General features: G+C 33.6%; 3 protein-coding genes and 1 pseudogene across 5 annotated transcripts; 2 read left to right on the top strand and 2 right to left on the bottom strand.

Annotated features, from left to right (window-relative positions):
- The first annotated feature begins 1,854 nt into the window (after positions 1-1,854).
- LOC111288640 (protein-tyrosine-phosphatase MKP1-like) lies at positions 1,855-6,670 on the top strand. The gene is made up of 2 exons (XM_089759934.1): positions 1,855-5,097; positions 6,086-6,670. Exons 1-2 carry the CDS (start codon positions 2,578-2,580, stop codon positions 6,155-6,157), a joined length of 2,592 nt encoding a protein of 863 aa, XP_089616060.1. The 5' UTR covers positions 1,855-2,577; the 3' UTR covers positions 6,158-6,670.
- A 386-nt stretch (positions 6,671-7,056) lies between these two features.
- LOC111288641 (sphere organelles protein-like protein) lies at positions 7,057-12,251 on the bottom strand. Of its 2 annotated transcripts, none has more exons than XM_022879606.2 (13): positions 11,831-12,251; positions 11,692-11,756; positions 11,318-11,599; positions 10,955-11,176; positions 10,665-10,734; positions 10,211-10,288; positions 9,569-9,737; positions 9,399-9,439; positions 8,709-8,906; positions 8,430-8,501; positions 8,192-8,341; positions 7,510-7,684; positions 7,057-7,431 (listed from the first exon to the last, which is right to left on the bottom strand). In XM_022879606.2, the coding sequence occupies exons 1-13, from the start codon at positions 12,017-12,019 to the stop codon at positions 7,244-7,246; spliced, it is 1,899 nt and encodes a 632-aa protein (XP_022735341.2). In that variant the 5' UTR covers positions 12,020-12,251; the 3' UTR covers positions 7,057-7,243. The 2 variants fall into 2 exon arrangements, with proteins under 2 accessions (XP_022735341.2, XP_022735342.2); XM_022879607.2 differs by having other exon boundaries at positions 9,399-9,436; positions 11,831-12,144.
- Positions 12,252-13,539: 1,288 nt separating this feature from the next.
- On the bottom strand, positions 13,540-14,387 carry LOC111288642 (uncharacterized). Its single transcript, XM_022879609.2, has 2 exons — positions 13,990-14,387; positions 13,540-13,753 (listed from the first exon to the last, which is right to left on the bottom strand). Exons 1-2 carry the CDS (start codon positions 14,310-14,312, stop codon positions 13,744-13,746), a joined length of 333 nt encoding a protein of 110 aa, XP_022735344.1. The 5' UTR covers positions 14,313-14,387; the 3' UTR covers positions 13,540-13,743.
- Positions 14,388-14,530: 143 nt separating this feature from the next.
- On the top strand, positions 14,531-19,190 carry LOC111289011 (protein PECTIC ARABINOGALACTAN SYNTHESIS-RELATED-like; annotated as a pseudogene). The gene is made up of 10 exons (XR_016341719.1): positions 14,531-14,926; positions 15,225-15,275; positions 15,377-15,468; positions 15,834-15,910; positions 16,571-16,658; positions 17,368-17,478; positions 18,122-18,236; positions 18,376-18,519; positions 18,597-18,720; positions 18,812-19,190. The product of XR_016341719.1 is annotated as a protein PECTIC ARABINOGALACTAN SYNTHESIS-RELATED-like (transcript).
- The last annotated feature ends 6,038 nt before the right edge of the window (positions 19,191-25,228 follow it).

The following is a 25,228-nucleotide window of genomic DNA, read 5'->3' as shown; positions in this document are numbered from 1 at the left end:
ATATCGATTTCAATCTTGGTTTTAATGGTTTTTTTGGTCGGTTGTTGATGGTGAATTTTGATATTTGAACTGATTGAGGAAATCGAGTTGCATAAAATTAAATTAAATAAATATATTATTAATATTTTTCAATCTTTTACAGTTTTATTCCTATTTTATCAAATAAAACCCTAGCCTATTCTTTCTCATTTACTCTGTTTGTCACAGCCTCACCTTACACCTTCATCACCTTACAGATCTCTCAATTCCCTTCATAATCGACAGTCGGTAGCCTGTAACTATCAAGTTCGTCTGCCAGTGACCACTAACCAACCCACCACCAACCAGCATTTCACCATTTCCCTTTTTGAGTTTTAACTATTTCTTTTCTTTCTCTATTTCTCTAAATCACAACTTAGCCAGTAACAATCATAAATAAACTCCACCACCATCAACTGATGGCCACAGGTTTGGTTTTCTTCTTTCACAACTCCACCAGTAAATCTTATACTGGTGAAGGACTGAACGTTTCTCATTATTAAAGGTCAGTTACCCAAATTGCCAAACAACTAATTTTGTTTTAGTATTTGTTTTATTGATTTCATTTTACTTGTATGTACTGTTTATCCTGCTTTAGAGTTGTTTTAATATAAAACATTGATTATAATATTTTGTTGTAAGGTTCTACTTTTTTTTTTGAGTTTATATAATTATTGATTGTTGTAATGTACTACTTTAGGTTTTGTTGTAAGGTTTTGTTTTGACATGTTGATTGTTGAATACTGGTGAATGATAGGGCAAAACTGAGATAACCAACCATAATTGATGACTTATGTCAGTTTGGTTACTTGTGGTTACATTAGTTTCAACGATCAGTTTGGTTTTTGATAAAATTAAATCGATTAAATTGGTTTTAAAAAATTTACAACTGATTTAATCAAATAGATTAAATGCTCTGCCCTAATAGGAAGCACAAAAACATAAAAGAGAATCACTTCATACCTATTACACAATTAAGCTTTAGTTCCTCTAAATCTTCCCACACACATCTCAACTTCTTTTTTTTTTCTTCATTACTTTTATCTCAAATATCTTACTAACTTGAATGTCGGAGTATGTCTCAAATAAATCACTCCGATTACCTTAAGGGAGCATTTGGTTCACAGAATATTAGATTTCGAGAGAAAGTCTGATATTTAAAAAAGTACGATACTTAGGGTTTTTTTTTTTTTATTTTTAGGGTATTCCATATTCAGATTCACTTATTTGATGGGAGAGAATTTATATATATTAATTCTTAAATAATTACCTTAATCTTTTTTACATAGATGATAACAATTTTTTATTAGCTTTTATTAATAATAAATACTCAAATGACAAATAATGCTTTTAACAATAAAAGAAGATAAATATTTTATTTGATTACTATTTTTATTTATAAAATATCGCTGATAAAAAAAAATTAGTGATTATTTAAAATATTTTTGGTCAAAAAATATCTTAAATAATCTCAAAAAAATTAAATAATATTATTTATGACATTTTTCATACTAAACACCATTAATTATAATATAAAAAAAATTTTTAACAATAAAAATTTACAATTGACTTATAATTACTTTTAGATATACTTTTTAAAATAATAACGATTATTTTATAATTTTTTATTCAAATTAAATTTAAAAAAATATAACTTTTTTTTTGAAATCCTAAAATCCTAACAAAAAGTAAATTTTTAATTCTTAAACTTTAAATATTGTTAAAAATCTGATACTTTCATCGAATTAAATTATCTTACATCTAATATTAAAATTAAATACTCACTGATAAATTTCTAAAAATAAATATATGAATTCTTTCAAATCAAACGCTCTTAATTATGTTTTTCTGACTGCAAGTTTAAGCTGTCTTTTCTTTTTAACCGCTCCTCACCTCCTAGTTGAAACGCCCAAAAATACCACCAACGCTTACATTGCCGCCTGTGTGCCTTGTCTTCTTCGAGTGTTGAAGGGCCAAGCAACGACCAACTCACCCAGCCGCTCTCCTTTTCTCTCATGATAGTTTGACCGTTCTCTCTTTCTCTTTTGTTGAATGGTCTTTGCGGTAACCTATTTTACAGTTTCTTAGTTTTTCGAAAATTCCGCTGCCCAAAGTTGAGTTTCCAAATGACTGATAATTTCTTTCTTTTTTTTTTTTTTTTTTTGGTTTTTCCTTGATGGTAGACTCCAAGTAAGTCTCTCTTCAAAAATTTCGACTTTATTAAAATAAGTAAATTATTTTTGTTTCCATTCTTCTTCTTTTTTGTCTATCGCAGTTGGTTTTTTAATGGTCCCATAACTAATACTACCAGCTACAAGTTTTACTGGGTCATATTCGTATTTGAATTTTCTTCTTCTTTCTTTATCTAAAATTTTCGTACATTTACTTAGAAAATAACGAAAGAGAGAGAAGAGTCAAGGGGTTTAGGTAGAAAATAAGGGGTTATTTATTATAAAAAAGAACATGAATTTCCCATTTGAAGGGCCTTTCCTGGAAGTATCCTTCAATGGATAGCAATTAATTTTTTGGAATTTTGGTTGGAAATTTTTTTAATTTGAGATGTTAGGCAAAGAAGAAAAAGACCGGCATGCCGGCGTGGCTGCAGCTACTGCCCGGAAACCATATCTACGGTCAGTTTCTTGGACTGACCGTTCACCGACTAAACCTAAACCGAAACCGCCGCAAAACACAAAGTGGAGGTCTTGTTTGCCTCCCCTTTCTATAACAAGAAGGCCGGTGGAAGAGTGGCCAAAAGCTGGTTCTGATGATCTTGGTGTTTGGCCTAATCCCCAGACGCCTAGAGGTTCTGTTAAGCCCCTTGAGAGTCCGGGTTCCAGTAGGGAGTTTCAATTGAGGAGAGATAAGCTAGCTTTCTATGATAAGGAGTGTTCCAGGATTGCTGATCATATTTATTTAGGGGGTGATGCTGTGGCTAAGAATAGGGAAATTTTGAGAAAAAATGAGATTACTCATGTATTGAACTGTGTTGGTTTTGTTTGTCCTGAGTATTTCAAGAATGATCTTGTTTACAAGACACTTTGGTTACAAGATAGCCCGTCCGAGGATATTACTAGCATTCTGTATGATGTGTTTGATTACTTTGAAGATGTTCGCGAACAAGGCGGGAGGGTTCTGGTGCACTGCTGCCAAGGTGTGTCAAGATCAACTTCTCTGGTTATTGCCTATCTAATGTGGAGGGAAGGACAGAGCTTTGAGGACGCGTTTCAATATGTGAAGGCAGCGCGAGGAGTGACTAATCCCAATACAGGATTTGCTTTCCAACTTCTGCTGTGCCAAAAGAGGGTGCATGCTGTGCCTGCCAGCCCGAATTCTATGCTTAGGATGTATAGAATGGCTCCGCACTCCTCGTATGATCCTCTTCATCTTGTACCAAAAATGTTAAATCATCCAGGTAAACAGGGACTTGACTCCCGTGGGGCGTTCATTGTTCATGTTCCTTCTGCTGTATATGTTTGGATTGGAAAGAAATGCAACCATGCAATGTCGAGTAGTGCTGGATTGGCTGCCAATCAGGTTATCCGATATGAGCGCGCGCAGGGTCCTATTTTAACTGTTAGAGAAGGGGAAGAGTCTTTGGAATTCTGGGATGCCCTTGCAATAGGACAGCTCTCAGCTGATGGTTGTGACAGAGCGGAGGTCAGGAAGTTAGATAATTTGGCTTCTGAGAATGATAAGATGGCTGCAGCAAATAAAATTTATGTCGTTGGAAGGAAGGTAGAGGATTATGATTTGGATTTTGAACTTTTCCATAAGGCACTTGCTGGTGGAGTTGTTCCACCTTTTTCAATTTCAACCACGGAATCAGAAACTTGCCTTCCTGCCAGAGAAAATGGATGGGGTAGGCTACGGCAGAAGTTTGCTAATGGCATCATGAAAGAAATTTTCAATTCATCCAAACTGGGTTGTAACTTGACTTTAGTCAGTGATAGATCTGATACGGTTATAGAAGTTCATAGAGATTCAGAAGATAACATTTCACTCTCGTCGCCATCGCCATCAATCTTTCCATGTGGTTCACCTGACTCCTTTGACTGTTTCCCGGATATTAGCCCAATACGGAGGAAAGATCCTTGTGAAGAAGTAGAACAGACAGTTACTCCTTCTGATTCTCCATTGGCACCAAGGTCTCCTTGCGGTTCACCAAATTCTTTTTCTTGTTTTGCAGCTAGCAGCCCAAAATTTAGTTCCAAGTCTCCTACACTTTCACCTTCAACATCTGACTATGCCAGTTCATTTGCCTTTTCACCCTCATCCTCTAATTGGTCTGACTTGTCATATTTGTCTTCTCGGCAGCCTTCACCCTCCGCCCTGGAGGCTAGTGACCTGTTTACAATCAAGAGTGTTTCCTCGCCAGATAATTCTTGTTTACCATGTAATGGAAGTTTCCCTTCACCGACGAAGACATTTTCTTCTGATCTTACTTTGAGAGTGGCAAATACTTGTGTGCCTAGTAAAGGTACTTCTCCCTCAATCGCAGAACGCCGATGGAGTCATCCTCCACCACGCATGCTGTTACCCTCAGTTGATGAACCAATTCCCAGGAAGCTTGTAAGGCCTTGGTCTTATGCTATACCCGAATTGGATGATGATGAAATGAATGAGATGGATTATAATCAATATGAACCTGAAGACAATAGGGAAGAGTTAATGTTAGATGCTGAAGCCATTGGTGCTAGCATTGAGTCACACAGTGGGACTCAAGATAAAAGGGAATATGGTGAATGTCATCCTCAATTCGGCAGCATCTTTGAGAAGGGTTCAGGAGTAACCACCTTGGCTCTGTACCAGTGGCCTACACTCAATAAAGTGGAGATTCATGGATCTCACATCCTTGAGCCTGGAGCTGTATATATGTTGTTGGCTCCAGAAGCAAGCTTGGGTGCAAGTGATCATTCTGGTGTTTTATATGTCTGGCATGGGCGGGAAGTTCTGTCTGAAAAAGGACCGAGCCAATTTGTAAGCTGCGATGGTGTAGACAAGGATAACTATCCTTGCTGGGAATCTATTGCCCGTGACTTTCTTAATAAAATGGATTTGCCCCCAAATGTCTCTATTCAGGTAATCTCTGCACTTCTATTCTGAAATTTATAGGTTTTCCTTTAAAATATGTGGTTATTTAAGTTTCTGTAAATAGCTTATTAGCTTAGTTATTTGGAATTCTGCACGTGCCATTAAATTGGAATCACTTTTTCTCTTAAGAAAAAAGAATATTAAGAATAACATTAGGGTGGTTGTATTAGTGAATCTGTAATCCATCAGCTGCAATCCATGTCAATTTTCTATATAATTTTTCTTCTAATACAATAGATCTGTTTTATGAACAATAGAATTTTGTGGTGATTCATGCTGATGTGCATAATCATGTAAATGACATGAGTACCATGCTTGGAGCATGGAGGTATTCGTGAATGTAATTATGTAATGCTTTTCCCCTTTGCTCTGAAGAAGGGAGAATCCCCACCTCTGGCTGTCAGGAAGCGGGGGATTGAAAAGGAGTAAGATTACATGTGCAAACATGGTTATTGATCCTCACAATCAAATACACAATTTTTAATTCCTGACTGCCAGAAGTAGTTATGCTAATTGATAGTGTTGAAAATACAGAGCACATGAAATTTTTTGCTAGTGAAGGTAACGGTTAAAGAGTGAAGAAACAAGGAAAGGATTGTTTTTGTGCTTGAAGTTAGTTTCTTTGATAAAGATTTAGAGGTTAGACTGGTTGAGTCAGAGATCTGCGTATTTTTGGTCTATCATCCAAAATATGTTGGTTCGGAGCTGTTCAAGCTTACTGAATACTGATGTCAGAGAACATGTGTAGTTGCAGTTATTGTTGAATAGGCCACCGATAAAATATGTTGGACTTTTCTTTTTCAAATCATTTTTTTTTCTTTGTTTAGAAAATAAATGGTATGGAAAAGGGGAGGTGTGGTTAAACATATCTATAGGGAGGCTGACAGGAGTGTGGACGAGTAAGTTCCACAGGCAGATATTATTTTAGATATTATGAGCTATTTCTCTAACGTGGAAATTTTAATGCAACATGCAGATAGTTACAGAAGGCCAGGAGCCGGAGCAGTTCCTGAACCTTTTCAACTGTTTTATCATTCCAGAAGGCTGAACAGGGTGACAATGATTGGGAGGGCTTAAACATGATGTGGGGTTCTTTGAAGAAGTTGCTAATAATCTTTTTTAGCGCCCTTATTGGTTGTAAAAATGGATCAATTGCAGGTCAGTAAAAGGTGACTTGGCATCCCAAGCAGTGCAAGAGATTTCTATCTGCTTGTGTGATGTATTATCGACAGGATCCGAGGCATTGTCTAACAAAACAGGTAAAGAAATTAAGCCCTGCTGTACACTAACAGGAATTGGAAGTAAATACTCAGTTGCGATAAGCAGTTCTAAGATCATGTCTTTCTCTGTTTTTCAGTTGTCTGTTGACCACATCCAACACCTAAGGTGTTGGTTTTTGGGTTGATAAGAAAATCAAAGCTATTTTCATTAGTAAAGCGTTCACTTACTCAAGAGTCTCATAAATCATTGTTTTCTATTTCTCCTTTAACACGAGTGTAACAGAAAATTAGGGTCTATTGTTGGTTTTTAAGTATGAATAGAGGTGTGATTTAGACTGGAATCGGATTCAACCATGAATCAGTAGAAAATCATCCGAAAGTTCACTGTGAAATTCAGTTAGCTAATTCCCAAGTTCTGGTGTTGGAAAAGTAAATTGAAATTTAATTTAATTGAATCATGTGATCATTTTTAAAAATTGTTATTTGGTAAATTCAAATTTATGACTCGTAATCTTTTCTTTTATTTCAAGTTGTAAATTTTTTTTTCTCATTTCAAGTTACAGCCTCTACGTAAAAATTTGCCAACAAATGAACCTGTTAAATTTGCACGGCTTTGTCTGTAACGAGATGGGCATGTTCAAAATTTGCTAACAACGGATAAATAAACAGGATAAATCCACTAAAAATTTGTCCTCGTTGAATTAAAATTAGAAAAAGAAGACTCCTCTGTAGCAAAATAACCAGATAGGTGAAACTAACACATTTGCATTCTACAGAATGACATCAACGTTTGAAGTACTTGAAACATTTGTGTACATAATGAAAAGCAAAAGCCAAAACAAAATTGCCTTTCGTCTCTCAAAGATTCAAAAACGTTCGAGGAACTACAATTAAACCAACACCGTAGCTGTTCCTCAGATCCCATTTTGTGCCCTTAAGAAAGCCATAGTTGGGCCAAGCGCACTGCGTCTCAGGGCCCTATAGGACCAGGAGCTCCTACCTGAACTATCTGATTGACTCCAACCATCCTCTTTAGAGAGCTCTGCCTTCTTTGCACTCAATGCCTGGCTAATTTCTTCCCACGCATTTACTTCACCATTAGCTAACAAAAAACATGACAACATAAAGTGGGTTGCCAATCACAAAACCTAATATTTCACACACTGAGCATTATTAATACCTTGTGCAGGAGTGGCTGAGACAAAGGCTGCATCCTTGCTGCCATTTGGTTGTCTACTGATTATAACATATTGATCTTGTGCACAATTTTCATTGCTGCAATCGACAACTGCTATTCTGGTATTTGAGTTGCCATGCTTGACGAGGCGGACATCAATTAGTGAGGAATAATCTATCTGAAAATATAAAAAGGCTTTGCTTGTTAGCTTCCTGCACTTCAGAAGAAAGCACAAAAACAAGAAGAATAAAACAGCAGCTGGAACTCAGGCATGGAACCTAAATTTTACAATGGACATGAATTACAGATATGGGGGTCCCAAGATGCCATAGTTCTGTTTATAATAGACAACTATAATTAAAGACATTCTTGATCCTGTAACCTTGAATAACTTACGGGGCAGGCATCAATATCTCATAATTTCCAGATAACATGGTTCACAGAATAGTTGAACCTGCTATGAGAATTTGACTTATCAAAATGTTCATTCAACATACATAAAAAGTTTCCAAAAGCACAAGATGTAGCACAAAAACAAGTCCAAGGATTGGGAAAGCCTCAGCTGAATACTGACTACCTACTTTGCAGGCTTGAATACCTAAGTTGTCAAAAGAACACACAAAGGACACAGAAAAACAAAGGAATCCCTGATCAAATGAAGAGTATATAATTCCAGTTTACATACCTCTAATAAGCCATCTTCCCCATAAAGAGATGTATCTGGTAGTTCAGTAGCCTCTTCATCTATCTTCTTCTCAAAAGAATTTGGATATTCTGGAACTGGTGTCAGCATAATCCTGTTGGATTCAGCATCATAATTTGATATTTTTCCAACCTATAGGCAGAATAATTAGGTAAATACAAAGTTCAATGTCAATAAAATTAGGAACTATAAAACAGCTAAAATTCAGAAAGAGGAGTACTCGAAAGGAGCAAAGCTCAGGGGTCCAAGATGATGACAGCTCAACTAAGCGATATGCAACTAAATCGCCCTCCTGCATTATTAAAAACCATTAATGCTTCTATCTCTGAAGAACATTAATAAGAGACAAATATAGGGCATAGTAACACGATATACTTAGAAGGTTAACAAAATATTAATTGATTGTTTTAGTCTATAAGAATATAAAGTCACTATGCTACCTTTCTCACAGAAAAGAAAATTCAACTCATGGAAAGAATTGAGAGAGAGAGAGAAGAACCTTAGGCAAGCTAGAATAGGTCATAAGCTTGTCAAAGTCCATGTCATCAGTTACAGTAGCCTTTTCCTCAACAGCCACCATTTCAGAACTCAGTTGGCTAAAACTTTTATCATCATTCCTTTTCAGAAAGGAAGTTTTCTCCTTGCCCCATTTTTGACCCTTCTTCTTGCTGGTTATTCCATTCCATTGAAAGGTTTTCTGGCAATGGCCAAACAACAAAATTTGCATCAATGAAAACATAGAAGACATACAAAACCATGTTGGAAAATGTTAATGCATCTACAAACTGATGAACTGGATTGAGAAATATTCAAAACGAGGATGAATACAACAATAACGCACTGTTTTGGAAAAAATGCAGGGTGTGTTAAATTAGCTCTATTTTCCTCTCTTTAAAAGTAAACACTGAACCTGGAAAGAAAGGAAAATAAGCTATGCAGATATATGTAAATTGAAAAATGCAAAAAATATAGTATGATATAGCCAAAAGAACACCTGCACCCTGCAAATCCCCCCTTTCCCCTCCTCCTTCCAAGATAAAATCACCACCTAATGGAGATACTCTCTTTGCCCACCCTCACTCTGAACCTTAAGTGCTGCTGGGTAGCCCACCTCCCCAAACCAATATCTCAAAAAATATGGAGCCATAATAAAGGCCACAAACTTTATAAAATTAGCAATGAAACATACCACTGAAATTTGACTTTGTTGGACAGCTTGCTCTGCATCTTCTGGAAAACAAGAACAAATGTCAGACAAATCATAAATCATGTCTCAAGCTTTATGAGGCAATTCCATATTATAAAAGTCTAATATCACCCAAACAAGCCTCAAGAACCAGAAAGATATAGAGCCAATACCTTTTTCAAGGGGCTCGAAGCGAATATGTCCTGGCCTAACTACTATTGGAACCACATTATCCTCGACTTCATTATTAATAACTGGCTGTAGATGTTCTTCAGAAATTTTGATATTATCTTTTGCAAGTGATTGCTGATTATCTTTTCCAGGAAGCTGTTTTGAATGCACCTGCAAATTCGATGAAACATAATTATCATCAAAGTTGATGATGTGGTTTTCTTTTTTCTTAAGGTATATAGCTAAAGATAAACAAACCATACATGTGCTTTATTAGTTTAAAATTTATGGCCTAGCTAACAGTGTAAGAAATAATGTAAACAAACAGCTGCACACATTCATATATTAGAATATGTAAGCTGTAACCTTTGATCTTTACCTTACTATAAACAAGGACAAATCACTCCAACTCTCAATTACATCCATGTATAATCTGTTTACTAAACATATAAGGACCAAAAGACAGAAAAAGCGCATATATTACTCAGTCATCTATGGTAAACTAGAAGAAATCTGAGTTGTCAGCTTCAATAATTGACATGTGAACATTATTTCTTCATTACTAGACCTGCTTGTCTGTAGACCTAAAATCTTGGCCTTAAAAGCCCAAAAGAACTACACAATATTTCTAAAGACGGATATACCTTTTCCTTTTCAATTTTGGCCTGCTCCCTCAACCATCGCCTTTTGGCCTTTTTACGTCGTGCACTTCTACTAGGTAGCTGAACAGTAAGAAATTAAACAGAAGTTACGGTGATGTAGGAATTGAAATATGGATAAAGTAATAAAGCAAGCAAGATCAGTTGACAAGACTGAAAACTATATATTATCAAGCAATCAAAAAAGTAAAATTCAAAACTCCATGCCAGGAACACTAATCATCTACATCTAACCACGTTATGTGACATGGTTGTGTGCATTAGCTAGATGCATGGGCTTCAGTTTATTGGTCATACTAACTATGATACTGACTCTTCATGAACACCAAACAACTTCATAAACCAATTTTCTAAAAGTTATGCTTCCATCTCTGACATTAATAATTCTTACTAGGGACTACTAATCCATTCCATTCAAAACAATAATGTCAATCAAAACCTTATTAGCTTCACTAGTTGTCTGAGATACATCAACAGTCCCTTTGCTAGTTTTTTGAAGCTGGGAGAACCTGAAACAGAAACGAGCAAATGAAGAAATTCCCTTCCACAAGCCAATAAGAGAAGCAAAGACAAGAGAAGATATTTGGGTTAATCCACACATGAGCATTTGGCCCAAAAGTTGAACCAAAACCATTGCAAATGAGGGATATAAAACTCCAGGCAAGATTTTCAATCTCTCTCCCTATTATAATATTTTGTAATCACCTACATTAGCAGGATAGAAATTACCTCCCCACATTGATTTCATCATCACTACTTTCATCAATTTCAGGGCTGCTTGAATTCTTTGGTTCCCCCTGTATGTCAACTGGCTTATCCTCCTCAACAACCTTTTCTTTGGGGATAACAGTTTTCTGACGAGAGCTTTTGCTTTTCTTGGGATGGACATAAATTCCATCATCTTCAGAAACAGGAGATTTTTCAGCTCTAGCCAATTTAGATTTCTTCCTCCTGAATATAAATGTAATAATTTTTTTTTTTGGTAAAATGTAGTATAAAATCCAAAATCAAGATAATAAGCAATTACCAGTGCAAGTATCAAATAAATCAATAAAGGAACAAGGTTTAATGAGATTGGATAGAGTAACTTACCTAGAGCTAGGAAGTTTATCCCGTGCCTTTCTTTTCTTCGAAACCATGTTATCAATTGGTGAGCTTTGTACTTGTGCCAGGTTCTCCAATTGTTCAAGTTCCTGTTCATCTTCTTCCGGTTCACTTTCATGTTCCCCAATTTCCTTATCGAATTCCTCATTGGTTAGAAGCTTCACGCCGGTGTTCGCTGGCAATTGTTCTACTATTTCTAATTCTTCCAAAGAATTCAAACCGTTACCTACCTCAATAATCTCAGTCGACTTCCCTCCTTTCTTCTTCACACTGTTTTCATATTAAACAAAAATAATTGTACTATAAAACAAAGCACACACATTACAGAAAAAGAAAACAATCTTATTTATAAATAAATTAACCTGATAACATCTTTATCTTCGAAAATACAGGTTGACTCGAAAGGTGGCAGAACAAAGCCGTCCATCTGCAATGAAAAATTAATGGCACAACAAAGACAAGAAATCATAAATTAGGGCATGAAGAGGGAGAGAGACTTACGGAAAGGATGAGGCCATTGGGGCAAGATTTGCGGAGGTGGAAAATGTGGAGAAGATGAGAGGAAAGATCGAAGATGGTTTGGTGTTGGGGTTTAAGGAGAATCCAGCTTCGCTTTAGTCCATGTTTCTTCTGCGACTTGCTCAGAACTTTGCGATCCTCAAACACCAAACGGAGCCTTACCCTCTCCATTTGCGAAATTTGCAGAAAAATCAAATGTAGCTTGCTATTTGGCCTTCGTTTCTTAAACCCTCTGGCAGGGTTTCGTGGCTCCTCTAAATCAACCGTGCTTTTGCGACCGTCGACTGTCAAGTCACCAGAGATGTGGGTCAGACGATAACTTTTTGGGCGGGTTGATTGATCCAACAGTAAAATGGGTTGAGGATTACTTAATTTGCCTTGGGCTACGGCCCAATCATCAAATCTACGACACAGAAAGTTGAGGTTTGCTGAATCTGGTACTTGACAGATAAAGTGATATTGATAATTTTGTTCGTGTGTCTACACGAAGTCGGTTTTCCGATGTATAAATCGGTTTAATGTGTTTTTGAGTTTTTACGTTCAAATTAATTTATACATAAAATTGGTTTAATTGGTTTTCAAATTTTTATAATTGAATTAATCAAATCGATAGAACACTTCAATTTTTTCGTCTTTGATAATCTCGCTGGACTATGTTTGACGTCTCAGATATCTTAATCTGGCCTCATTTTGGTTAACAGGATTGGAGCGAGGTGTTTTTTGTTGGTAATCAGCTTCATGTTGCTCATTAAATGTGACCTGTAGGTTTACGATTACAACAGTTGTGTCTGGGTCGAATTCTTCAACTCGGGTAGTAGAGTAGAGAGAAATTTTTTTATAAGTTAATTACGGACTTAGGGTTAAAATTTGGGATTAATTTTTTTAAACTACAATTTAAACATTTTTTTATCCAAATTTAACAAGTGGGCAACACCATTGCCACATTAATGAAATGACACATTTAGAGCTTTACCACGTCAACAAAAATGACACGCTAGTAAAATAATTTAATGTATGACATTTCTTTAACCGTACATGTAGTTCAACCTTTTTGTCCAAAATCTTTATTTGTTTAACTCAAAAACATTTGATTTCAATATTAACCTAAAAAAAATAAAATTTTTGTTCATATTATATATTTTTGTACGTGGACAAACATTATATGTTAATTCAAATTTTGATTAATATACTTTATTAGTTTCAAGTCTTTGTGAAAATATGCAATCTAATGTCCAAACTACAATTATTAAGTATTTATTAGTATTTAAAAATAAATTTAAAAAAAATTCAAAGTTCAAAACACACAACAACAAAAACTAATATATAAATAATAATAAAAACACACCCCGTCATCATTGCTAAGGAAATCCACAATTTGCATTTGCTTTGAAGAGTAGTAGAAAATTTGAAATTAAGCATTTCAAGAAGAAGAAAACTACAATGAAGAAGGGATTGCAAAGTTTTCCCAATTGCATACAAGTTATTGATATTTGAGAGATGCATGCATACACATGCTTTACATACACACAGATTGAATGAACAAAAGCACTAATCAGTCACCAGGGTCAACAATCTTACAATTCATGCTCAAGGGAATAATACAATATGTGATCATGGCTGGAGAAAAGCCACAACTCATGCTCTGTCTGGATGGATAGTGAGTTTAGCATCGGTGAAATTAAAATCACTGATAAAATCAATGGCTCAATGTTTATAATAATTATTTCAATGCAAAAGATATGATTGTATCACCAAAAGACTACATTTAACTCAAATGCCAAATTGATCAGGTTTATCCAAAAAAAAAGAGAAGAAAAGGTTTGCATGACCCTTGAATTCCATAAGAAAATGAAAACTTTTAGCAAAATTACCAGCATACTACACCAAAGCTGCCCTCACAGACCCCTGCATATTCAAACAAAGTAATCAGTAACAGAGACATGGCCATTTTATTATGTTCTCATTGAAAGAAATGCAAAACAAGAAACAGAGGAAAGATTCTTCAGTGGATGTCAGCAAACAAAGAAAATATTTCACGGGAAGGACAGCTTTTAAGCAAATGTTATTAAATCTATCCAAAACCTTAGAGCATTAAGAGAAAGAAATTCGAGATTTTTGGAACTAAAAAAATTCTCAAGTACCTGACTTTCTTGATGAGGATGGTTTGGAGCTTGCGAGCGAGGTCCTGTGATCGAATCTTACGCTCCAAATTCTTGCGTGCCAAAACTCGCTTCTCCGAATTCTTAACGTGATGAGTCTGTTCCTGCTTTATCAGCCGTTCGACTCCGCTCGATTGCATCGCCCTCTGCATCACCGCCAACGCCTGCTCCAAGTTCCCGTTTCTTACCTTCACCCTTATCCCTCTCCATTGCTGAACCTGAATCGGATCATGACTCAGCCAGTTAACCCCCTGTCTCGCCGGAGCAAAGATAGCCGTACTAACTTGCCTCGATATCGCGTTCATTTCTGTAATAGCGTTTTGCTTTCGGTACGATTTGGGATTTCCGTTTTCTTTCTCTCCGCCGTTTCATTAGGGTTTACCTTTTGAATTTTATTGTTATTTTTAAAATATAAAATGACTAAAATACCCTTCATTAATGGAGTATTTTCACTGACGTTTTTCGATGACGTCAACTTGATCTGACACTTCACATAGGAAGTCTGAAAGAACTTCAATTTTTTTCTCTCCAATCCCTTACCTACGCCAGTCACGAAAATCCGAGTCGAAGAGGCGGAAGCAGAGCTTTAGAAAGCTGGCTTATAGTCCGAAGCGAGCCATGGCTGAGCTAAGGCACTAGTGCAGCTTGCTCGGGAGCCAAGCCTGTTCTTCTCCAATGAAACGCGACGAGGACGCTTCTCGTCTTATCCACGATCAATCCCTCAAGATGACGACGAAGATCACCCTTGCCATTCTTTACGAGATCGTGACCGTTTGTTTTGGTCGCCAATTCACTCCTTTTCCCTTTCTTTAACGATGATCTTAGGGTTTCTCAACACGGCTCTGGGATCTCTCTTCTCTTGCTCCTTTTCGTTGCCATTGCGGGATAGATCTCCATTTTCTCGATCTTACATCGATTAGTAAGAAAGCAATCAATTTTTTTATTAAATAGTTTGATTACTGAGTACTTCTTTTCTAGATTTTTTTCTTTTTTATGTTGCATAGGAATTACATGTTTTAAATGATTTTTATTTTTTGAAATAATAGTATTATTAATTTTTGGAAAAAAATTAATTGGAGTGAGCTAGCGGGTTAAGTGTAGTTAAAGTTTAGCTTATTGGAGTTTCTTTTTTTTTTTTAATGGAAATTGTGAGGCCAACTTTTTCCTGGATTTTAGTTTGTTTATCTAATACTAATATCTATGTTAATTTTTTGTAGAATCTCCCGTATTTTTGTAAAAAAGATGGCATTTTTCTTCACCGTCCACGTGTAAGTTTCTAATGAATCTTGTTCTGATTGTTATTATTTTCCTTATGTCCCGTTGTATTGGTGGCTTCTGCCATTTGTAACTTGTGTTTTATGTTTCCTAGGTTAAGGAGAATTCTTCACTTTGGGAGAATCCTTTCTCTGCAACTACTTCTTGGAAGCCCTGTGCTGAGCGCCCTGATGGTGGAAATATCAGGTATGAATAGGTTCCTTTTTTTTATTACTTTGTATTTGCTATTACCCACATTGCAATGCATTTAAGAAATTGTTTGTTTCTTCCAAATGTATGTTCTAACACCTAACTTGTGTTACGGGCTGGAGGAGAGCAGTTTAGCAGAGGGTTATATTATCATATGGCTTGCTTCTACAATTTGTATACATAGTAATCCTCTCAAGATAGAGGAGTGCTGAGTTGTCGGCTATGGTCATAAAGGACTAGATTGCTCTAAACTTTTTCAGATATGTTAACAATTACATTCCTGATATGTGTTATGAAGTTGTTTCATTTTCATGTTCATATTATCACAGCTAAATTTAGTCACTATTTTAAACATTTTGCAGACCTTCCTCCTGAGAATCAAACAAGTGGTTTTATATTTATTCATGCTGAGGGTGGTCTAAATCAGCAAAGAAATGCAGTATGGATTCTTTTCCTCTGGTTTCACCAAAGTTGTTTTCTTATTCTTTTTCCTGTTTTTATATTTCAAATGAATCTTAAGTAGTTGGAAGGAGGTCACAAGTCTTTTTGATCTGATTGAATTATCAAGTATTGATACTTATATTTAGCATCACTGGCTTGGAATTTGAAAAATAAAATTAAAAAAAAAAAAAGATCTTGCCTTACCTTACAATTCAAAAGTGTTGTGATGAATTATGTTCTATCCTTGATGACTGTAACTTAAAACCTATGAAATAGAGAGTTTAAAATTACAATATTTTGTTGACTTTTGCTTGGCCTATTGTGTCCTAGGGACTTCTTTTGGAGCACATGTAAATTCGTACGACACCAGTAATTGATATGAATAAATAACAAAGATGATTATAAGCTTATCAGTGCCTAAGATGAGAATTGGTAAATAAAATGTTTCCTGAATGTAGTTTTGCTTCTTGGTTGTGTCATGAATTTTTTTTTTTTTTTTTTATCTTAATCTTGGTTATATGCTAGCTTTATAATTTCCAAACACCTTATAACCGTCCTTAAAATGGAGCTTTGGCTGAATGATTTGTGAAAATTCTACTGATTTGGTATCTTTAATTGCCATCAACAAACTTATGAATTTATTGCATATTCCATGCAGATACGTAATGCAGTGGCTATTACAAAAATTGTGAATGCTACTCTTATGTTGGCAGTGCTGAAGTAGAACCAGATTGGAAAGACCAAACGTGAGATTTCTTGTCCAATAACCTCATGCATGCAGTTGGTCTTGTGCACATGATTGTTCTAAACATTGTAGCATAAGCAGTCATATGCATAGACAAAAAGAATAAATAAATATTAGGAAAAAAGAGAAGTGACTGACATTATTAGTTTAGCAAAAAGACTTGTTTAATTATTATACTAGAGGTTCCCAACCATAATACATACAAATCATGTTAAACTAAAGATTGTCTTCTAAAGATTATCTTTCTTAAGACTTAAGGATTTGGAATTAAATTATTGTTTGAACCATAGTGCCGTTGTGTCTCTCATTTTAAATGATGTTAAAGCTCCAATGATGCCTAAATCTATATGGAATAATGTAGGTATGTTAACATCAAAATTCCTACCCATTAATTAACAATTGAAATTTCTAGGTGCATTATAATTGTTTCTTTATTCAAGTTAATTAAGGTTGTTTTATATTCTTGCGAAGCTGTCAAGTTTCAGATATAAATAGCATAAATAGCACAACTTCAAGATTAAATATATTCTTGCATTGAACTGAAATTTCAAGCTATAAGCTAACTATAGGTTGTGAAAATTCTGAGCTTCTTTCACTGCTAGCTAATCACTTCATGAACCTAAGTAAATCACTTTATTATATTACTTATTATCTAACTGCCACAACCCCAGTTCCTGCTGTTTGTAACGTATTTGTCAAATTATGTGCAGGAAATTTGACATTTTTTATGTTGATCATTTCATTGACTACTTGAAGGATGATGTGTGAGTTGTCCGTGACATACCTGAGTGGTTAACTGACAAATCAAAATTATTTACAAGGTGATTTTTCTTTTATAGTTCTCTATGTTGCCTCTCTGCTGGATTTGCAATTATAATTAGCCAAATTTCAACTGTCAATTTAGAAGCACTTTGCTTCTATGGATTTGCTTCAATCACGATGGCATCATGATTTTCCTCAATGTTGTGATTATGACTTTATTATTGGCATGACGTCCTTGGAGACACAAAAGCTAGAGGTGGGGGAGATGTGGGTCCTCTGGATTTTTGAATGATTGGGACATCTTTCATAATGACTTTTAATAGACAACATACTAGAAATTTTCATTCCATTATTTTAGATTAACTGATATATTGACCTTTTAAATATTTTATTTCATTTTGGAACCAATGACAACTTGTTGCCAGTTGTCTTTAAAAAGATAATGTTAGAATAGTATGTTGCTTATGTCTTATTTAATATATGTTAGAATAATCGGCTGTACACTTTCATCTTACTAGATGTGCATCATAGTTTGCATTGAGCTTGTAGTCATTAAATCATAGGCTTATTGGGTAATGATGTCTCTGTACTTTAAACGTGACATGAGAATTCGAGAATTAATAGAAAGTTTTTTATAGACATTTATTCCAACTTTTTGCAACTGGAATTGTTTTCATGGAGAGATTTTGTGATGTGTAATAGACGGACAGTGAAGAACATTCCAAAATATGCACCAGCGCAATTTTACATTGACAATGTGCTACTTCGGATCTGAGTAGAAGATAATGGCCCCAAAACCTTTTGTTGATAGACTCGGGTAAGTCATGAATGTTGTAGATATGCATCATGGCTACTTTCAAAAGTTTGTTTTTCAGATAAGAAACTTGGGCTTGGGTTGTTAATTCTGTTATACTCCTCTGTATTTCCTTTTCTATTCCTCTTGGGTATTGCTTCAGGTATGATAATGTCCCTCCAGAAATCAACAGGCTAAGATGCAGGGTCAATTATCATGCTCTTAAATTTCTTCCAGAGATAGAACAAATGGCAGATTCATTGGTCTCAAGGATGAGAAATCGCACTGGAAGTCCAAATCCCTACATGTGCGAAACAGTTTCAGTTAAGACTCTGTTTTGCTGCTATTTTAACTCCAGATTAACTAACAGTTCATTTCGTTCAGGGTTTTACATCTTAGGTTTGAGAAAGGGATGGTGGGCCTATCATTCTGTGATATTGTTGGGAATAGGGAGGAGAAAGCTAGAATGGCAGAATACAGAGAAAAAGAATGGCCTCGACGGTGTAAGGTGATTTAGAAAGACTTACTTTTTTCAGCTTTGTTTTTTAAGAACCAAAAATTGGCGTGGATTGTCTTATCTATGTAGTGACTGAATGCAGAATGTATCCCATCTCTGGCGGCTGGCTCTGCAGAAGAGAAGGAAGGACGGTGTCGTCTTGAACCTGGGGAAGTGGCAGTGATTCTTTGGGCAATGGGTTATGCCGAAAAACACAGATTTATGTTGCTTGTGGCCAGGTTTGCCTCATCGAGCTTCATTACAATGAGGCTTTAAATAGAAAAATTCTAACTTATAAACAGTAGCTCTGTACAGTTTTCGCTTAGTATACAGTAAAATTTTTATCTATAGTACTTGCTGCAGTATTTTTGATAGTAGGTCTCTGTCTTTTTCTATTGCAGTGACTGCTACAGTTGACTACTACAGTTTTTTCTGTCTATTGGTCGTGGGCGCCAAATGAACTTTGTTGTTTTGTGTCGGTAGTTTATTCTAACTTATTCTTGTTTTGAATATGTACAGGTATTATCCTTCCATAAGATTGTTTAAATTATGGAATTTTTCGTCCAGTGCATTAAGAGACTGGAGTGATGGAGGAGATTCAGAATGTGATTTGTTCCACATTTGCCATCCTTCTTAATACCAGTATAGTAATTCTGTGGGATGATCTAGATCTTTCATTTTAAATAACTTTTTCAATAGTTCGATTGTTTTTGGTTCATTTTGAATGTCTAGATCTTTATGTGGTTCAAAAAATCTGAGGATAAAAATACGTTTGTCATCTGTCCAGCAAGTTATTTTAGGGTAGTTTGGTATTGTGGTTAAATGGAGAAAGAATTTTGCTTTTTTCATAAGTTCAATTCCTGTTTGGAAGTGGTAACTGTTTGGATTTGAATATTTAGTGATGATTTTGTTTAAATCATCTGGGAAACCGATATGGTCAGTTAGTGGATCAAGTATTGAGGGGTTGAAGAAAATGTTCGTCGGATATTTTATCAAATTTTCATATTTGATAAGGTTAATAAAATCTTTTTTTGAAAAAACCCAAAAGACTATATATAGTAAAATAGATGTAATAAAAATATTTTGATCATTTTATACATAGTAAAAATGATGCTTAATAAAAGCAGGAAAATCTTTTAAAAGATGAAAAGAAAAGTTTTGTAAAATAATTTATCCGATTAAATCAAGTTTAATGTTTTTTACATCAAATGTTTCGTGATCAAGTTGAAATTTAATTTTTGGTATGAATTTACCAAGTGTAGTATTATACATATAAGTATAAATATAGTAATCAAAAATTTTTTTTATCAACAGTTTTTTTGTTAAATGTAAAATAGTAGAATTAATTTGTTGGAACGACCCTTTGGTTAGAAATATCGTAGTTTTTTTTTTAAAAAAAATGATTTTCTTAAGCTTGTTTAGCTTAAAAGAATTATAACTTTTTTTTTTCAAAATATTCATATAGATTTAAGAAATTGTTTATCTTTTGAATACTGTATTGATTTTCTTTCAAAGTAAAGAATTAATATATTGTTGTATTAGCAGATTAGTTAATAGAAGTTTTTTAAAAATTTTTATAAAATTTTTAAATTCTTTAGCTTGGTTGATTAAGAATTCAACTAATTTGTTATCTTTTTTCGGAAGCTGGATTTATATTTTGGGAGATTGAATTTTCAAACATTGTTTAACAAATTGTAAACTTGTGGTTCAAGTTCAGGGTTGTAAAAATTTTTTATTTTTAGGTTAGAGAGTTTTGTTTTTTCAAATAGTTATTTTGCTGAAGAAATTATTTGAGAATAATTCATAGGTGTCTATTCATTTGGGTCTTGAGCAAATTGAGAGGATTTTAGTTGAATCCTTATAAAAAGTGGTTTATAAAGTGGTTGTTGAAAGAGATATAATCTTTGGTTAGTATTATTGTAAAAATTAAAAAATATTTTTAAGAAAAAAAGTTATTTTTAAATTACGTAAAACTAATGATTTTATCTGGACAACAACAGATTTGGATATTGTCAAATAGATCAAATTAGAGTTAACTGCTATTCTTAAAGTCTATCTACCTAAATAGAGCAACCTTTTAATTTTATAGATAGATGTTAGTGATGAGCATTGGAGATATGTCCTTAAAGCAAAAAATCTTTATAAAAAAGATGAACTAATTTGTAGCTATAATTTCGATAAATTTAAACCAAATGAAATAAATTATATTATCTTCGAAAAAGAACTATTAGCCATAAAAAATGGTGTACAATAATTTCACATCTATTTAGTCCTTGAGATCTTTGTTATCAAAACAGATAATCAAGCAGTAAGAGATTTCTTCAAAAACAGAAAACTCTAAAAATTTTAGAAGAATTAAGTGGTATAGTTTTCTTTGTCAATATCATTTTCAAGTAGAATTTATCAATAGAGATAAAAACTTCCTAGCAGACTATTTAAGCAGATCAAATGGATCGAGGAAAACAACTTATCCATGACACAAATGAATGGAGAACTATCAAGAAGAAAGCAAGTAAAAAATTTTTTTCTTTTTCTTTTTCTCCAAAATCTTTTGTTTTTCCTACAAATCTTAAATCATGATTTAATTTTTACAATAATCTTAATCAATGATTATATCTCTTCCAACAACCACTTTATAAACTTATTTTTATGAGGATTCAACTAGAATTCTCTCAGTTTGCTCAAAACCTAAATGAATGGACACCTATGAGTTATTCTCAAACATTTTCTTTAGCAAAACAACTGCTTGAAAAAATAAAACTCTCTAACACATAGATCAAAGATATTTACAACATTGAACTTGAACCACAAGTCTACAATTTGTTAAATAATGTTTGAAAATCTCATCTCTCAAAAAATAAATTCAGCTTCGAAAAAAAAAATGACCAAATTAACTGAATTTTTAGTCAATCAGGTTAAAGAATTTCAAAATTTTAAAGAAATAGTTTTCCAAAGACTTTTATCAATTAATTTGCTAAAATAACAAGATATTAATTTCTTTGCTTTGAAAGAAAATCAGTACAGTATTCAAGAGATAAACAATTTTTTGAATCTATGTGAATATTTCGAAAAAAAAAGTTATAATTCATCTACGCTAAACAAGCTTAAGAGAATATTTCTTTTAGAAAAAGCTACGGTATTTCTAACAAAAAAATTGTTCCAGCAAATTAATTTTACTATTTGACAATCAACAGAAAAACTGTTGATAGAAAAATTTTGTGATTACTATACTTATATGTATAATACTACACTTGGTGAATTCATACCAAAAATTAAATTTCAACTTCATCACGAAATATTTGATGTAAAAAGCATTGAATTTGATTTAGTCGGATAAATTATTGTGCAAAACTTTTTTTTTCATTTTTTAAAAGATTTTTTTGCTTTTATTAAGCATCTTTTTTATGGGTGTATAAAATGATCAAAATATTTTTATTACATTCATTTTACTATATATAGTCTTTTGGGTACCTTTTAAAGAGAAAATTTGTATCAATCTTATCAAATATGAGAACTTGACAAAATATCCGGTGAACATTTTCTTCAACCCTTCACTATACTTGATCCACCAACTGACCATATCGACTTTTCAGTTGATTTAAATAAAATCATCACTAAATATTTAAATCTAAATAGTTATCACTTTCAAACAGGAATTGGCCTTATGAAAAAATCAAAATTTTTTCTTCATTTAGCCATAAAGTCAGACTACCTTAAAATAGCTTATTGGATAGATGACAGACGTATTTTTATCATCAGATTTCTTGAACCACATGAAGATCTGGACATTCAAAATGAACTAGAAGCAATCCAATTATTGAAAAAGTTATCTAAAATGAAATATCTTGATCATCCCATAGAATTATTATACCAGTATCAAGAATGATGATAAATGTGGAACAAATCACATTCTGGATCTTCTCCATCACCCCAATCTCTTAATATACTGGACGAAAAATTTCATAATTTAAACAATCTTATGAAAGAATAATACATGTGCATATTCTAAACAAGAATAAGCTAGGATAAACTGCCGACACAAAATAACAAAGTTCATTCGATGCCCACGACCAGCAGACAAAAAAATTTGTAGCAGTCAACTATAGCAGTCACTGTAGCAGAAAAAGATAGAGACCTACTATCGAAAATACTATAACAAGTACTGTAAATAAAAATTTTACTGTACATTGTAGTGAAAACTGTACAGAGTTATTATTCATAGGTTAAAATTTTTTTATTTAAAGCCTCATTGTAACGAAGCTCAATGAGGCACTTCTTTCAGCTTTTCTTTTCTCTTGCTTACCTTCATCTCTCTCTCCCTTTTATCTACCATCTGCACTTATAAATTTTTTTAAGTTTGTTTGTATAAACCTTTATACATAGATCCTTTTCGCATCCTCTATAAATGGCATCAATGAAGATAAAAACCTCTTAGCAGACTATCTAAGCTGACGAAATGGATCGAGGAAAACAACTTATCCATGACACAAGTGAATGGAGAACTATCAAGAAGAAAATAGGTAAAAAATCCTCTTATTCTTCTTCTTCTCCAAAACCTTTTGTTTTCCTTACAAATCCTAAAACAAGATTTTGTTTTTATAATAATCTTAACCAAGGATTATATCTCTTCCAACAATCACTTTATAGGCCTCATTTTATGAGGCATTTAATCAGAATTCTCTCAGTTTGCTCAATATCCAAATGAATGGATGCCTAAGGAACATGGTCTAAAATTTGGTACAGTTTTTTTACTCTTTGTTATCTATGAATGCTATAAAATTGTCGTGTGGAATCGTATTTTCATATCCAAATACAATAATACTAGGCATTTTAAAATTATTTGTTAGAATTTTTTTGTTCAAGTATTTGGCATTTTATTTATCTGGGCAGAATCTCTTCTTGTGCTATTGTCCTTACTTTATTATATATGGGAGCACTAAATTTGTACATGCAAATAGATTAGTTAACAAACAGAAATTATATCAGAGACTGCAATGCAAGTAGTTGGACTTGATACACATCAAACAGAGACTGTCATGTTTTGTTATCCTTTTATTTTGTACTTGTGAAAATAAACCCATGCCTTTCTTGCAAAGTTAAGATGATAATTACAAGGCTTTATAATAGGTTACCAAGGAGGAGTTGGCAAGTTAGGGAGGAGTTAGCTATTTTCGAGAAACATGTGACAAGCTTGGCTGCACTTGATTTCTTGGTCTGCCTGAAGTCCGATGTGTTCGTGATGACACATGGAGGCAACTTTGTTGAATTGATTATCGGGGTACGAAGGTACATGGGTGACCGTCTAAAATCCATAAAACTAGAGAAAGGGATTATGTCTAAATCTTTTGGTGATCCTTATATGGGCTGGGCAAATTTGTTAAAAATGTGGTCGTCACCCACCAAAAGTGAATTGGATTGCCAGAAGAGACCTTCCCTAATTATGACCTTTGGGAGAACCCGGACTCATTGCATGTGTAAAACTTGATAGCACTTATATCTTTTCACTAGTTTCTTTTTTGAGGAGCTTCACTGGAAGGAAACTGCATATGCCAATTTGACAAATGAAAATTCTTGGGTAAATTTCATCTAAATTCTTAAGTTTTGAGTCAAATTTAACACGAGTCCATTAGTATAAGAAATAGAAAATCTACCCCAAACATTTTAAATAAATAAGACAAATAAGTCTTATCGTTAGTCTTCCGTTAATTAATCTGTTAGAAGTTTAAGATTGAGACCATTTTATCTTTGAATATTCAATATGTTTGTTTACCAACAAACCAACAAATGAAGATGTTGAAACTACAAAATTGAAAAGCTACTGTAAAATCTATTCTATTGTGCTGAAAAAGTGTGATTATAAATTTTTATTTTTTTTTTGTTTTGACAAATGAAGATGTTAAAGCTATATGTTGTTTCGTTTTGTTATTTTGTTTATTTATGTGTATTTTTTTTATATGTTGTTTATCATGTGTTTGTTCATCAAACAATTATGGCATGCTTTATTATGTTAAAAAAATTTGTTATTATGCTATTATGGTTTTTGATAATATGGTTTATTTACGTGTTATTTTTATAAGGTTATTTGTAATTGTTTACCAAGTGTTTGAAAAGAATTCTCAAAGAATATTGTTATGCTTTCTTTAAGTAATAGTCACGCATCAGATTATGATATTCAATTTCAGAACAAATATCATCGATGTAGTTGAAAAGTTGTTGTAAAGAGATCAAAATCTGAACATAATTATTTAAAACTTTATTTTATTTGTTAAGAAAGGAATTGTGGATTTTTTTTTAATAGTAGCATCCGATCAATGTATATTTTGATATCAATGACGATATTGAAATGAGAAGAAATATCATGGAGATTTGAAGTTTTATGGCAGAAATAAAAAAAAAAAGTTGGAGCTATAATAAAGCATTGCAAAAAAATTGAACGTGTTTTGAATTTATTGAAAACAATTGTTGTTGCTTTGTTTGTAGTTATTTTAGCTATTGTTTTTAGCAAATAGTATTTAAGGTT

The sequence above is a fragment of the Durio zibethinus genome, chromosome 4, assembly GCF_047325235.1.
Source record: "Durio zibethinus cultivar Kanyao isolate XHJ-2024 chromosome 4, ASM4732523v1, whole genome shotgun sequence".
NCBI classification, from domain to species: Eukaryota; Viridiplantae; Streptophyta; class Magnoliopsida; order Malvales; family Malvaceae; genus Durio; species Durio zibethinus.
Note: the sequence above shows the minus strand (reverse complement) of the source record. Positions and strands in the feature narration are given on the sequence as shown.